This window comes from Gossypium arboreum, chromosome 8 (genome assembly GCF_025698485.1).
Source record: "Gossypium arboreum isolate Shixiya-1 chromosome 8, ASM2569848v2, whole genome shotgun sequence".
Classification (NCBI taxonomy): domain Eukaryota; kingdom Viridiplantae; phylum Streptophyta; class Magnoliopsida; order Malvales; family Malvaceae; genus Gossypium; species Gossypium arboreum.
In genome coordinates this window covers 13,921,745-13,937,287 of record NC_069077.1, presented here as the reverse complement: position 1 = coordinate 13,937,287, position 15,543 = coordinate 13,921,745, and the positions used below count along the sequence as shown (strand labels likewise).

At 32.2% G+C, this 15,543-nt stretch overlaps 1 protein-coding gene and 1 non-coding gene across 2 annotated transcripts; one reads left to right on the top strand and one right to left on the bottom strand.

Annotated features, from left to right (window-relative positions):
* The first annotated feature begins 836 nt into the window (after positions 1-836).
* Positions 837-3,117, top strand: LOC108468421 (uncharacterized). Its single transcript, XM_017769307.2, has 2 exons — positions 837-2,702; positions 2,797-3,117. The coding sequence occupies exons 1-2, from the start codon at positions 837-839 to the stop codon at positions 3,115-3,117; spliced, it is 2,187 nt and encodes a 728-aa protein (XP_017624796.2).
* Positions 3,118-14,897: 11,780 nt separating this feature from the next.
* On the bottom strand, positions 14,898-15,004 carry LOC128280346 (small nucleolar RNA R71). Its single transcript, XR_008270526.1, has one exon. It is a non-coding gene; the product is annotated as a small nucleolar RNA R71 (small nucleolar RNA).
* Positions 15,005-15,543: the final 539 nt, after the last annotated feature.

Sequence of the window (15,543 nt, the reverse complement as noted above, 5' to 3'; positions counted from 1 at the left end):
CATTCAAACAGCTCCTATCATATTAAATTTGCAGGATTTTCCTCACCCTCTCATCAAATCCCAAAACTATTTTTTTCCCTTTATTTTCACTCTTTTCTTATCACTTTCATCCTTCATCATATCAAAAGTTTCAATAATTCAAGCTTTGGATCACCATAAACCATGTTTTCAAGCACCTCTTTCCAGTTTCATATCAGTTTATAAATCTTTTTGACTCACCTTTCCAACTTAAAGATTCCACACTCTTCTTCACTGATTCATCATAGTACACTTTGGGCTTAAAGGTCCCCCACCTTGCTAAGCGTGACCCAATGCATAAGAATAGTTACTTGCCAAGAAGCAAAGGTGACTTGGTTTTATTTTAGGATCTGTGTTTTGCTTTGGGTTAGTGTCATATTTAACCTTTAAATTATGGCAAATAACGGTATATTAGTAGTATTTTGAAAATACGAAATGTGAAATTTAATGTGTATATCAATGGTTATAGTAGAGGATTGCTTGATGCTGGACCTATAGAGAAATCAAAAGCGACCATGATTCCTCAAGTGTTGAAAAAGTCATCACAAATATTCAATGGCGCTCCAAAGAAATGAACTTTATAATTATATTATGGGAAAAGAAACGAAACTCAAGCAAGCATCTGAATAATTAAGATAAACTATGTAATTAACCTACCCTTGCACACTACAAGGAATGAATCTCCTTTCCTTTATTCTTAAACCTTCATCTTTACCTAAAAGAGAAAAACGACCTTGGAACATCATTACTTGTTTAGCTTTGATTTTCCTTAACAATCTCATTCATTTTCGCAATTTTGATTGTCGAAACTAACACAAATGGATGAAATATTTATGGCCATAGAGAAGTCTTGTAAAGAAGTGGCCTTGGAGTGGAGTACCAAAGAAAAAATGAGGGGGTTTGACCATTTTCTTCATGAACATCCATTGAACTTCTGTGATACTCACTCGTTGCTCAAAGAATTTCTTAACTGTTCGGGATGTGGCGAAGGCTTATCGGGTTTGATCTGTGCATGCAGTACCTGCTACAACTTTTTCCTCCATAAATCCTGTGCCGAGCTTCCAAGAGAGATCCAAAATTTCTTTCATCCATGCCCTCTTCTCCTCAACATTCTAAATTCCTATACATGTAATGCTTGTTTCAAAGAAGGCTCAGGTTTTACCTACCGCTGCGTCAAGTGTGATTTTGATATGCATGTTAAATGCGCCCAACGACCCACCATACAATCACAAGGGGATGAAGAAGAGCTTATTCAACATTTTACTCACTGGCATCCCCTAAAACTTGTTCCTCCCAATAATCATTTGGAGGTTGGGTGCGCCATATGTAACAAGCTCTGCTTTGTCAACGCCTCTGATACTTCCGCTTATGGTTGCCAGGATTGCAACTTTTTTGTCCACCATTCATGCATGATCGATATTCCACGCCAAATCAATCATTTCTTTCATCGGTCATGTCCTCTGGTTTTACTCACCAAAAAACCTTACCAATGTGAGGGATGTGATGAAGCTAGCTCAGGCTTGGCCTTCTGCTGCGGAAAGTGTAAATTCCAATTGGATGTCAAATGCGCCTTGCTTCCGACTGTAGAATCTAAAGACGCCGAAAAGATTCAACATCCAGCCCACAAGCATCCACTAGCACTCCATGAAAGCAAGGAATTCGGCACTGCAGTTCGATGCAGAGCTTGTGGAGAACATTGCTTGTTAGATCCTTGTTTCGGTTGTAGCAAAATATCATGCACCTTCTTTCTACATAGAAAGTGTGTTGTTGAGTTGCAGCCGGAAATACATCATCCTTTTCATTCCCTACACCCTCTCACTCTACTCCGTGACTTATCTTACCAGTGTAAGGTTTGTTATGAAGATGTCTTAGGGTTGGCCTATTGTTGCGTACAATGTAAATTCCAACTGGATGTCAAATGCACCTTATTTCCGACTATAGAGTCCAAAGATGCTGATAAGATTCTACATTGTGCCCACAAGCATCCCCTAGCACTTTGTGACAGCAAGGAATTAGGCGATGAAGTTCGATGCAGAGCATGCGCAAAGAGTTGCTTTGCTCCCTTCTTCGGTTGTACGGAATGCAACTTCTTTTTACACAGATCTTGTGCTGTTGAGGTACAAGAGAAAGAGATCCATCATCCCTTTCATCCCCTACACGCTCTCACCCTCTCATCACCCCTACCACTTCCTCATCATAAAACCTTTCAATGTTCTTCATGCCTGGGGTTGGATGACTGGTTTTTGCTGCGGTATCGTTGTGCCAAATGTGACTTTGAGCTTCATATCGATTGTTCTAAGCCTAAGGTCACAATACCCGACTTCAAGTATGAACGTCACATACACTACCTCTCTTATTTTGATAACACACTTGCCCCTGTTGAGTGCAACATTTGCCATGAGCATGCTCAAACGGGCTTCTTTCGATGCGTGGCTTGTGCATTTAACATCCATATCTACTGCATTCGCTCAACACCAAAGACAATAAAACATCAACGCCATTTGCATCCTTTGACTGTTACAAAATCGCCTTTCCAATATGAAATGATTTCCTCTGAACATGCAAATTGCTCAAATGATGAGTTCTATTGTGATGTTTGTGAGAAAAGAAGATATAAATTTGAATCAGTTTATTATTGTCCAGAATGCAAATTTATTGCTGAGGTTCGCTGTGTAATCTCCGAAGTAAGTTTACATTCTGAATTCTGCATAGCTTTTTCATTTATAATTTCCATTCTATTATCAATTCTAGCATAACTAATATTACGTTTGATTTCAGCTATTACCATCCTTAACTATTTCAGAGGAGCAGACTACGGAGAAAGGCACAGTCGGTTCCGGAAATGAGGGCAGTTCTGCAGTAGAAGAAACCATTGGGAATCTAAATGATCAAATTGCAAAGTCTAAGCAAGAGAGAAAGGCTTTAAAAAAAGAAGTTGAGAAACATCGAGAAATATTAAAGGGTCTTGAGGAGGAACTAGAGCAGAAAAATTGGGAAGTAAGAAAACTTAAGACTGATTGTTTCTTGTACAAGTATCGCCTCAGCCTCGACATGAAAGGACATGAGAATCCAACTAAAGCTTCTGCTGATCTGCCTTGACTTCGCAATGAGAAATGAATACACTGTTTGTCTTGGTAAATGCAGTCGAGAAGCACTTCTGTTTACCTTTGCTTCCCTCCAGTAGAATAAGGATGTGTTTGGCTTCAAACTGATCCCTGAGCCTACACCAACTTGTGTTGTTCGCCAGAATAAAAGCAGTCCAGTTCCATTTGTATTCACTCCACATGTTTCTCACAGAAACTATAATTGTTGGCATTCATGAATATTTGTATTTAGTGGCAAGTAAATTTGTTATGTGTTCCAGTGGATCTGATATGATCTTGTGTTGAGTTTGGCTAGAAATTTTATGACCGATAATAACATCACTGTTTATGCAGACAGACCTTTATACTGAAGATCGGATTGGTTTAAAGAGCTTAATGATGCTGGAAGGGTCTACTTATGTTAGTGTCTCAGGTCGTCATCTTAGAATTTCCAGAAAATACATGAAAAAACATGTTGTTATTAAAGTCTAGGATTCTATAGGAGTTGAGAAACAAAACTAAGCGATCACAGCAGTCTTGAGCATTAAGCAATAGAGACTTGCTGAACAAACAAAAGAATCGAGCTAAGAAGAGCAAGAGCAGATTGCTTGAGTTAAACCTAAACAAGAAGAAATTTAGCTGAATGATTCATCATCATATATCAGAAAGAACAAAACATTACATATACAAGTAATTAACTTGTCAAAATGAAGAATGTCACCTAAACACACCTAACTCCAGTAACAATGTCTTGAAACTCATAAAACATTGCTTGCACACTTGGTTAACCTGATTCATTACAAACTTAGTTCAAATGTAACTAAGTAACAAAACATCAAGTAAACAACAAAATGAAAGCTGCATGTTCTTCAGCTGCAACCTACATGGCTCAATTCCAAGGGGCTGCATGTAAGCCATCTTTTAACACTCCTCCTTGGCTTTCATGTTGCAAACACCCAATCTAACTCTCAGATTCTTGAACCTTGTTACACTAAGATGCTTTGTCAATATATTAGCCAACTAGTCTTCTGAATTGCAAGGAACCAGTCTGATTTCTTGAGATTGTTCCATTTCCCTAACAAAATGAAACTTGACTTAAAATGCTTTGTTTTCCCATGAAACACTAGATTCTTTGCAATTGCAATAGCAGATTGATTATCACTTCTGATCTCTATTTCTTCTCTTTGGTGCAAGTTCATATCGGCCAAAATCTTCCTTAACCAAATTGCTTGGTTAACAGCTCCTGCAGCTGCTACATATTCTGTTTCAGCTGTTGATTGAGCAACAATAAACTGTTTCTTTGAGTTTCAACAAAAAATAGCTGATCCAAGGGTAAACAAATACCCTGAAGTGATTTTCATGTCATCAATTGATCCTGCCCAATCACTGTCATCAAAACTAAGAAGCTTTATGCTATCAACCTTGTTGAACATAACTCCAAAGCTTAGAGTTCCCTTGATGTACCTCAGTACTCTCTTTGCAGCTTGAAAATGACTCACATTGCAACAATGCATGAACCTGGATAGGAGATTGACTCCAAACATAAAGTCTAGCATTGTGGCTGTTAAGTAGAGCAAACATCCCACTAGGCTCCTATAGGTTGATTCATTCACTTTCTCGAAATCACCTTGGCTAGACAGCTTTTCTCCGACAACAACTAGAGTACTAGTTGCCTTACAATTTTGCATGGAAAATTTGTTTAGAACTTTCAAGGCAAATGCCTTCTGACTGATGAAGATCCCTTGTTGAGTCTGAGATACTTCCATGCCAAGAAAATAGGACATTTCACCCAAATCTGACATTTCAAACATATTTTCCATTTTGCCTTTAAAATCAATCAGCATAACATTGTTTCCACCTGTCACTAACAAGTCATCCACTTACGAGACTATAAGTAGTGTTTCATCACCTTTCTTCTTCACATACAGTGTTGGTTCACTAAGGCTCCTCTCGAACCCCAAGCTTGTTAGGTAGCTGTCAATTCTGTCATAACAGGCCCTTGGTGCTTGTTTTAAGCCATATAAGGCTTTTCTCAGCTTATACACTTTGTCCTCTTCACCAGCAACCTTAAAACCCTCTGGTTGTTCAACAAATATCTCCTCATCAAGAAAACTATTGAGAAAGATAGATTTCACATCAAGTTGATATTTTTTCCACTGCCTTTGAGCAGCTAATGCAACCAGTTGTCTAATTGTATCAAGTCTTGCCACTGGTGCAAATGTTTCAAAGTAGTCAATCCCATATTTCTGACTGAATTGTTCACTACTAACCTTGCCTTCAGCTTGTTCAAAGTCCCTTCAGCATTTTTTTTGTTAGAAACACCCATTTTGTAACGACTCGAATTTTACGGTTATCGAAAAATGTATTTTCGGGTCTCCGTTTCTAAAAGATATGTTCGTAAATATTTATTAAAAATATTTATGACGTTAAATTGAGTGGTTAATTAGGCTTTAATTAAGTGAATTTAGCTTAATTAAGAGTAATTAGGAAAAAGGACAAAATTGAATAAAGTGTAAAAGTTTAATTGTAGATTAGAAGAAAATAAAAAGGACCAAAATGACAATTATGCTATTTGTCCTAAGTGAGGCCACAAATGCATAAAAATCTTTGATTTTTATGCATTTATATTAAATTATTATTATTATTATTTATTATTTTGGTTTTATATTTGATATTTATTAATGTTATTTTTATTAAATTGATATTATATTGTGAAATAAATTAAAGTAAAGACAAATGTATGGTAATAAAAATATACATGTGTAATAATTATATTCGTACAATTGGGATATATTTATTTAATTACTTTTTATTTAAGTAAATAGATATTTATTATTTATTATTAAGTAAAAGATATTTATTAATTAAATAATTATATTATAAGATTTTTATGTGATAAATAAATTAAAACATGACAAATGTATGATGATGATATAGTACATGTGTAAATATAAGTAATATTACACTTGTAATAAATATATTGATTATTAAATAGATATTTATTAATATTTTATATTATTAAACAAATAAAGCATAAAATAAAAGAAAATTAAACAAATAAGGAAACCAAAACAGAATAGGCTATTCGAAAGTACTAGGGGAAAAAGAAGAAAAGAAAGAAAAAAGAAAAACTAGGGTTTGGAAGCTTTAAGCTTTAATTGATAAGTCAACTAAGTCTTTTTTATTTAAATTTGATGTTTTAGAAGCCTTAAAACAAAGTTTTGTTGAAATTAAGTTGAGGTTTTGAAATTTTTTAAGTTTTTGAACATAGTTCATGTTGAACAAAATAATAAATTAGGGGTTTAATTGAATGAATTTCAAGATAGAATTGAAAAAGGGGATCGAATTGTAAAGTAAGTTATAAGTTTTACATAGTAGGGATTAAATTGAAAGAAGTTTTAAATTAGGATTTTATTATGAACACTTGATAGTTAAATTGAATTCGATAGGAATTTGAATAAGAATGAAGTATGAATTAAGTTAGTAAAGTGAATGAGTTAGTTAGGATTTAATTGAAAATAAGGTATAAATTGAATAGAAATTCAATTATTTGTTATAATGAGTGCTGTAATTAATGGTATAATTATTTTAATTTCCGTAGCTAACATTGTGCCGGAAATCTCGGGCAAGAAAGGACAAGGCAAAGACAACGAGGGTTAGCTCGAAAACTACGGTTTGTATTTCTATAATCCGAACTTAATATATAATTGTTGAAATTATTATTTAATATGTATGTTAATTGCATTGAGATGATTATTTGAATTGGAGTGAACATTGGTTGGAATTGAAAGGTGAATTTAATTATTAATTGTTTTATTTTGATTAAATGTTATGGTAAGCAATTAAGGTAAGTATTAATAATTGTTATTGAATTGAGTTGATATGAATATGTGATTATTGTGAAATTTGAATATTTGTTATTAAAAAGTAAAGTGAATTGTATTTAATTGAAAATATATGTGATTAATTGAAATATGTATTGGTTAAAAAAAATTGAAAGTGAATTGAAAACTCTATACAGTATTCGGGCTAAGTCGGATATAATTGGCATGCTATAGGATTGGAAGCGTTCAGGGATACTTTGACCTTGAGTCGATGAGGTACTATAAGTGTCGTACTATTACTGTTCAGGATTAATTCCGATGAGGTACTCTGTACCGTACTGTTACTGTTTATCTCGACTTGGTCGATGAGGCACTATGTGCCGTACTGTACTGGTGTGATGGTTGGATTCGTGTATCCGTCAGTGTCCGAGCCATGTTAATAGGGGTAAATAAAAGTATTGAATGACTGACTGTTACTGAATAACTGATTGCTACTGAGCAAATGTGATAAACCGTAATTCATATATATTTTTATCCCATGCTTAGCACATTTTATTGATGATTTTTCCTTAAAATTGGTGAATTCGATGCTCCTAATGCCTTAATTTAATGTTTTATACTTAGGTGAGCATAGGAGAGTGAAAGAAACGAGAAACGGGCCAAAAACGGAGAAAATAGGCCAACGTACGAAATCAACACGGCCTGGACCTCCTCACACAGGCAGACCACATGGTCGTGTCAATTTGGCAGAATCGAAGCATGACTCACACGGGTGGACCACATGCCCGTTCCTATTTAACAGGCTTGACCACGGCCTTAAGCAATCGCACACGGGCGTGTCACACGGGCGTGTTCCTGCCGACCCCAAGTTTAGTCTAATTCGGAAAAGGCCAATTTTGAGGGTTCTTAGGCATTTTAAAGCCTATGAATACACCCTAGAGGAGGAGAAAAAGGAGGACACAGAGAAGGAAGTAGGGAACTGCTAAAGGAAAGTTGATTGATCCATCTCAGAAGCCGGATTCATCATCAAGACTGAAGATCTCCCCTCAATTTCCCTTCAGGAGTTTTGGGTTTTTCTTTATGTTTTGTATTCATTTTCTTCCGAGATGTTTACCTTTTAGTTATGAACTAAAACCCTAAATACCTAAGGGAATGAAACCTAAGATGATCTTGTTATTATTATCTGAATTGTATGATAAATATTTGACTTGTTCTTAATTATGTGTTCTTAATTCTTGTTTTGATATTCCAGGATATTGATTCAAGTTAAGCTCTTATTCAGAGGAGGAATAGGCCTTGTCAAGAGTACATTTGTCATAATTAAGCAGAGTTGATTGTGCGCCTAGAGATAGGGTGACAAGATTTTGCCGGATTAGGGTGAAACCCAATAAGGGGATCCATAGATCGAGTTAATGCAACCCTAGGGAGTTAATTAGAAAGAGATTTCAATTATTCAACCTAGGGTTAGATGTTGTTAGTCTCGAGAGGGATAATAATATAACTTAGGAATTTCTACAGATCAAGTCCAATGAATAAATCGTCCAATTCAGAGTCAAATAACAAGTGAAGTCTAGGTGGATTTTTCATTAGGTATTGTCTTAATTCAATCGTTTTTCCAAAAGTAATTCCCCAATTCTATTTTCTGTGAATTCTTAGTTTAATTAATTAGTTAGTTATAACAAACCCCATTATTCTTAGGCTAGATAATAAAAAGACAGTCATTACTAGTACTTTTAGTTCCTCTGAGTTCGACAATCCGGTCTTGCTAAAACTATACTACTGTTCGATAGGTACACTTGCCTTCATCGTGATTATAGTTAGTTTCAAGAACGATTCATTATAAATATTTAAAACCTGTTATCCGCACTTGCTCCATAGTATTTAATATTCTATTGTAGAACAAGTAATCTAGACATACAATATTTTTGCTAAAGCAACACTTTTTAAAGTATGTGATTTCTATGTGTGCTTAAAAAATTTTGAAATTTCAATATTCTTAATGTAAAAAATTAAAAATGATTTTTTTTCGTATTTAAGGGTATAATTGTTTAACTCAAAATGACTTCTGAAAAATGATTTCTGGAAAATGACTTACGCTGCTAGAAAAGTTAATATTTTCTAATGTTTGGATGAATTTGTGGAAAATATTTTTTATTGTTTGACATATTTCTTAAAAATATTTCATAAAATTGTTTTCAATAAAGCAAACATACATTTGAGATTTTCTTATCTTTTCATTGTTTAATTGAGTTTATTTTATATCTATAATTTTATATTTTACATTGTTTTTGCATATATTAAAAATATTTTGTTAATTTCAACTTCATTACAATGTCATTTTCTTAGTTGCATGACTAGCAAGTGAGTATTTTTATTTAAAAATGTGTTAATTTTTATATAAAATTAAATTACTTATAGAGGAGTTTTTTTCCGAAAAATAATTTATGCTTTTCAAAAGGATAAACCATTTTCCGTTGACCAAATTATTTTTGTGAAACAAACACAAGAAAATGTTTTTACATTTTCCGTAAAACCTTTACATGTAAACAAACGGACAATAAGTATGAATTTATGTTTTATATATTTTATGGAATGCTTGTTTATGATCCAATACTTTAAATAAGATTGAAGAATAAACAACTTGAATATTTTTACTTAAATATGTATATCTTTCATAACATATGTAATTGATATGATTAAAAAGTAGTAGTCATTTTAAATATTTTATTTTATTTGGTGACCTTTACCAAATGTACTACTTTGCCTATTAGATTATTAGATTATTGTTTTTGGCACTAGTGACTCAACATTTGGATATGTGGTATGAAAAACTTAGAAAAAGTTAAATATACATGTATTGAATATATATCCAAATGCATATGACACAATTGGTGGCTATTTGATTCTTTTGGATGAAATTTTCTATGGAAATCTTGATTATAGTAAATAGGATAATGTGATGTCTCTAATTAATATTCCATAAAACATTTCTAGGGTATTTTATTGTTATGTTGATTAAATTACAAGGTTGATCTTAGCTATTATAAGATTTTAATAGCATCCTTTATATTTTTGAGTTTTAATAGATTTAGAGGATCATATTTCTATATTTAAGTTTGAATAGATATGAATAATAGTGCTTTCTCGCTTTAGTTGTTAGCTTAGAATATATAACTTGACTGAAATAATTATGAGAAAGTTATTATTGTGGAAGTTCAATAATTATCATCTACATGAATGATTAAAAGTGAAATATCTAATTGCAAAAAATTCTCTCGACTCTTGAATTGTATAATAATTTAAAAGAATGATTTGACCATTAGAAAACAATAATAATCTCTAAAGTTTGTTATGATTGAAATATATATGTACTCCTACAGCATCAATATTGTGAAAAAGGTTTTAAAAAGTATTTTGGTCAAGTTTTTGGCACCGTTTCCGAGGAACTAAGATATTAGGAACACTCGATTTTTATTACTTTAGCCATTTACTTTTACTGCAATTTAAATTTTATTCTAATTTTTATTACTAATTCTTCTTTTTCCCTTTTTCTGGCAGGTTTTTATAGTTTATGACTAGAAGAAACCCATCAGGACCATTACTTTTTGATAGTGAGATCAATCACATAGTTCGCAGAAACCAAAGAGAAATAAGGCGAAGCTTAAGATACACAGAGAACGAGCAAGAGGACGATATTCCAAACACAACTGAGGAGATGGCTGAAAATCAAGAAAATATGCCACCTCCTGCAATTGCTGTTAATCAAAATCCTGCTCCGCGCACTATATATGATTATGCTAAACCTTCTTTAACAGGAACTGAGTCAAGTATTGTAGCATCCCCTAACCCTATACCGTCGCCGGAACAGGGTTACGAGACATTACCAGTCAGTACAGTCCAATTCCGGTCATTAATTAAAATAAATATTCACACACATCCTAGTTTTAAGATGTCATCCCTTTAATGGGCCCTCGCGGCCCAATATGAACAGTAAATTCAATTCGAGACTAATTTAGAATCACTATGAATTTTTTAGTAAATTTTAAAATTCATACTACATACCGTTGCCAACCATAATTTGCTCATTTCATCAATACTTCTACAACCTAAATGACTCTCATAAAACATCCTAGGTACATGCCATTACCAATACTCAACATACTTTACCTCATTGAATTCGGGATCGGCCTGGAATGCTGATTCAACAGTCTAGCCTTAACTTAACTTGCACACAGAAACAAACCGTACGCTGAGTATACACTCAGTGGTATTTCTATAATCTGAACACTTAAACAATTATAAAACATATTAATTTATATATATATATTGAACTATTCAAACTCAATGAGAATTCAAACATTCACTTTCCAACCAATGTTTTGGTCTACTTTAAATTCAAAATCATTTATTATTTTTCAATAGCAATTAATCAATCAGTAATGTTCATTAACACTTAGAACAATTATTTATTCAGTAACAGTCAGTTATTCAGTAACAATCAATTATTCAATAATAACCAGTTATTCAGTATCGATCAATTGATCGGTTATCCAATAACAATCAATTATTCAGTAAAATCATATATTCAGTAACAATTAAGTTATTCAGTAACAGTCATTCATTCAGTGGCAATCAGTTATTCAGTAATGATCAATTATTCAAGAATATTCATTATTCAAGAATCTAATATCCAAGATGATCAATTATCCGTTAACGATCAATTATTCAAGAATAATCAGTTATTTTATACCTTTATTTACCCCTATTAACATGACTCGGACTCAGACGGATACACGGATCCAACCAACACACCAGTACGGCACATGGTGCCTCATCGGCCGAAGCCGGAACAGTAATAGTAATAGTAGTAGTACGATACACAGAGTACCTCATCGGAACAAATCCGGAACAGTAACAGTAACGATAACAGTAACAATATCCAGCACACAAAGTGCCAAATCGGTAAAAGAATATATAAGAATAACGAATAATGATTCGCACATAAGTGCTCGGTCGAGAAGTCAAGCAAAACCCGTACTCTTCCATATCCTATGGCATGCCAACTATATCCGACTAGCCCGACTAGTTAATAGTGTATTTAATTCACTTTTCAGTTTTCAATTAATTCATATTTTAATTAATTAACTATATATTTTCAATTCAATATAATTCCATTCACTTTTCACTAATAAATATTCAATTTCATAATAATCACAATTTTCTATCAATTTTATCGCACTTCCAACTACATATATTTTCCAATATAACAAATATTTATTATTCAATTTCCACATCAATATTCATTTCAATTCAAACATGTATATATATTCATAAATTAATTCAATATAAATTTATCACACACTAAATCAATTCATTTCAATTATAAAGACACAATACAAATGATTCCCATCTTAATTATTTATCATAACATTTATCCAAAATTCAATTACCATAATTGCATAATATCTCATTCACACACATATATATATATTTATAATCTATAATTCAATTTAATTCAATCAATATAAATTCATCACATACCAAATTAATCCATTTCCATTATAAACACAATAGTTCTCACTTCAACATTTATTAATTGCATTGAATAAAAAAATATAACAATTAATAACTAGGTTCGGATTATAGAAATACAAACCGTAGTTTCTAAACTAACTCCCGTTGACTTTGTCTTGTCCTTTCTTAGCCGAGATTTCCGGTACCACATTGACTACGAAAGTAATACAATTCATAATCATTAATACATTACTAATTTATATCTTGAGTTACAGAATTCTAAATTAAGATCATCTAATTTCTCCTGAAACTAGACTCACAAGTCTTCTTACCATAAAATTTTTAGAATTTTTCATTTAGCCATTAAGTACATTTATTCTTTAAATTCACCCCTGTTCTGCTGTCTGACAGTTCTGACCCTTCTTCACTAAAAATTAATTATCTCACAGTGCAGAACTCGAATAATATTCCTGTTGATTTCTCCTAAAAATAGACTCATTAGGGATTCTAAAAATATACTTTAAGCCTCTAATTATTTTTCTCCAATTTTTGGTGATTTTCCAAAGTCAGAACAGGGGAACCCGAATTCATTCTGACCTTGTCTTACAAAACTCATTATATCTCATAATTTACAATTCAATTGCTTACACCGTTTCTAAGAAATTAGACTCAATAAGATTTAATTCCATATTTTATTCATCCTCTAATTAAATTTCTAAAATTTTTGGTGATTTTTCAAACTTAGACTACTGCTGCTGTCCCAAACAGTCTTAATGCAAAATGTTGATTTTTTTTACTTTAATTTCAATTTAATCCTAACTAAATTCACTTACTTTTCTATCTTAATTCATACTTTATTTCTACTCAATTTTAACTAAACTTAGACATAATTATCTATTTTTCATCATAAAACCATAATTTTGAAATTCTTTCAATTTAGCCCTTAAAGCATAAAACTTATGAATCACTTTACAATTCAATCCTTATTTCATTTCTAACTTGAATTTCTATCAATTTAGCCCTTAATTCATCTTTTTGTTCAACAAGAACAATGTCTTATAATCAACTATCTTACAATATATCAACTTAACTTCATCAAAACCTTGTTCTAAAGTTTCTAAAACATAAAAATTAAGTAAAAAGGGCTAAATTGACTTAAGTAAAAAGGGCTAAATTGACTTACCTATTTAAGCTTCAAGCATCAAACCTTCAATTTTCCCTTTCTTCTTTCTTTCTTTCTTTCCCTGCTTTTCGTTTTGCCTATTCTGTTTCTATTTCTATTCTTTTCTTTCTTTATTTCATTAAACCTTTATATATATATATATATATATATATATATAATATAATAACTTAATAATTATCTATAATAAAATCTATTTAATAACAAATATTCTTTTAACATTTGTATCCATTTATAATATCACACTTGTCTTTCACTAATGTATTTATTATATAAATATCTTTTACTTAATAATAATATATAATTTAATAATATACTTATATAATAAGTAAATATACATATTTTTACAAATGTTCATATACTAATATTACACATGTCACTATACATACCATACACTTGTCAACTTTTTATTTATTTTTCACATAAAAATCTTATAATATAATTATTTAATTAATAAATACCTTTTATAAATAATTAATATCTATTAATACTTAAATACAAGAATTACAAGTGTATGTATTTTTTATTAATACACTTGTACCCAATCATTACCACACATTTGTCTTACCTTTATTTATTTATCATATAATATTAATTTAATAATAATAAATACACTAATATTTACTTAAATAATAAACAAATACATACATGTATTACAAATGTGTGTATTATATTTATTATACTTGTATTTTATTTTTGCCATATACTTGGCACTCTTTTTGGCTTATTTACTTATTTAGTCCTTTCAATTTTTTATTCTATAATTAAACTTTCACACTTCATTCAATTTAATCCTTTTATCCAACCATCCTTAATTTAAGCTAGTTCACTTAATTAAAATCTAATTAACCACTCGATTAACTTCGTGAATATTTTTAATAAATATTTACTAATCCATTTTTCAGAAATGGAGACCCGAAAATACACTTTTTCGGTAACGGTAAAATTCGAGTCATTACAAGTATAGTTAGACCTGCTATTGCTGCAAATAATTTTGAATTGAAACCTAACATAATTCAAATGATACAACAGTTTGTTCAGTTTAATGGTTTGCAGGACGAGGATCCCAACGCTCACTTGGCAAATTTCTTAGAATTTTGTGATACCTTTAAAATTAATGGCGTTTCTGATGACGTCATTCGCCTTCGGTTGTTTCCCTTTTCGTTAAGGAATAAGGCTAAACAATGGTTGAACTCGTTACCACGAGGGTCAATCACTACTTGGGAACAAATGATCGAAAAATTTTTATTAAAATATTTTCTGCCAGCTAAAACAGCCAAATTACGTAATGATATCTCTTCTTTTGTGCAGATGGATTTAGAAACACTCTACGATGCATGGGAGAGATATAAAGACCTTTTGAGAAGGTGCCCTCACCATGGGTTACCGCTTTGGCTACAGGTTCAAACGATCTATAATGGCCTGAATCCTTCGACTCGGGAGATGATTGATGCAGCTGCTGGAGGAACTATCAATAAGACACCTGAGGCGGCTTACGAATTTATTGAGAAGATGTCACTGAATAACTATCAGTGGCAAGTTATTTGAACAAAGCCGACGAAAGCAGTCGGTGTTTTCAACCTCGACGCGGTTACTATGCTGTCCAACCAAGTAGAACTCTTAAATAAAAAGATTGACGGTTTGTGTGGTTCTACCCAGGTACATCCAGTGATGAGGTGCGATTCGAATGGAGGAGGAGCGTGCACAGAATATCAACCCTTCAGCCCTAGCATCAAGGAGGAATAAGTCCAATATATGGGTAACAATAATTCTAGATCGCAAAATAACCCATATAATAATACTTACAATGCAGGTTGGAGGAACCAACCAAAATTTTCATGGGGAAGCCAAGGAAACCAGAGACCACCTCTAGGCTACCAACAACCACCCTACCAACAAGAAAAAAAGCCGAACCTTGAAGAGA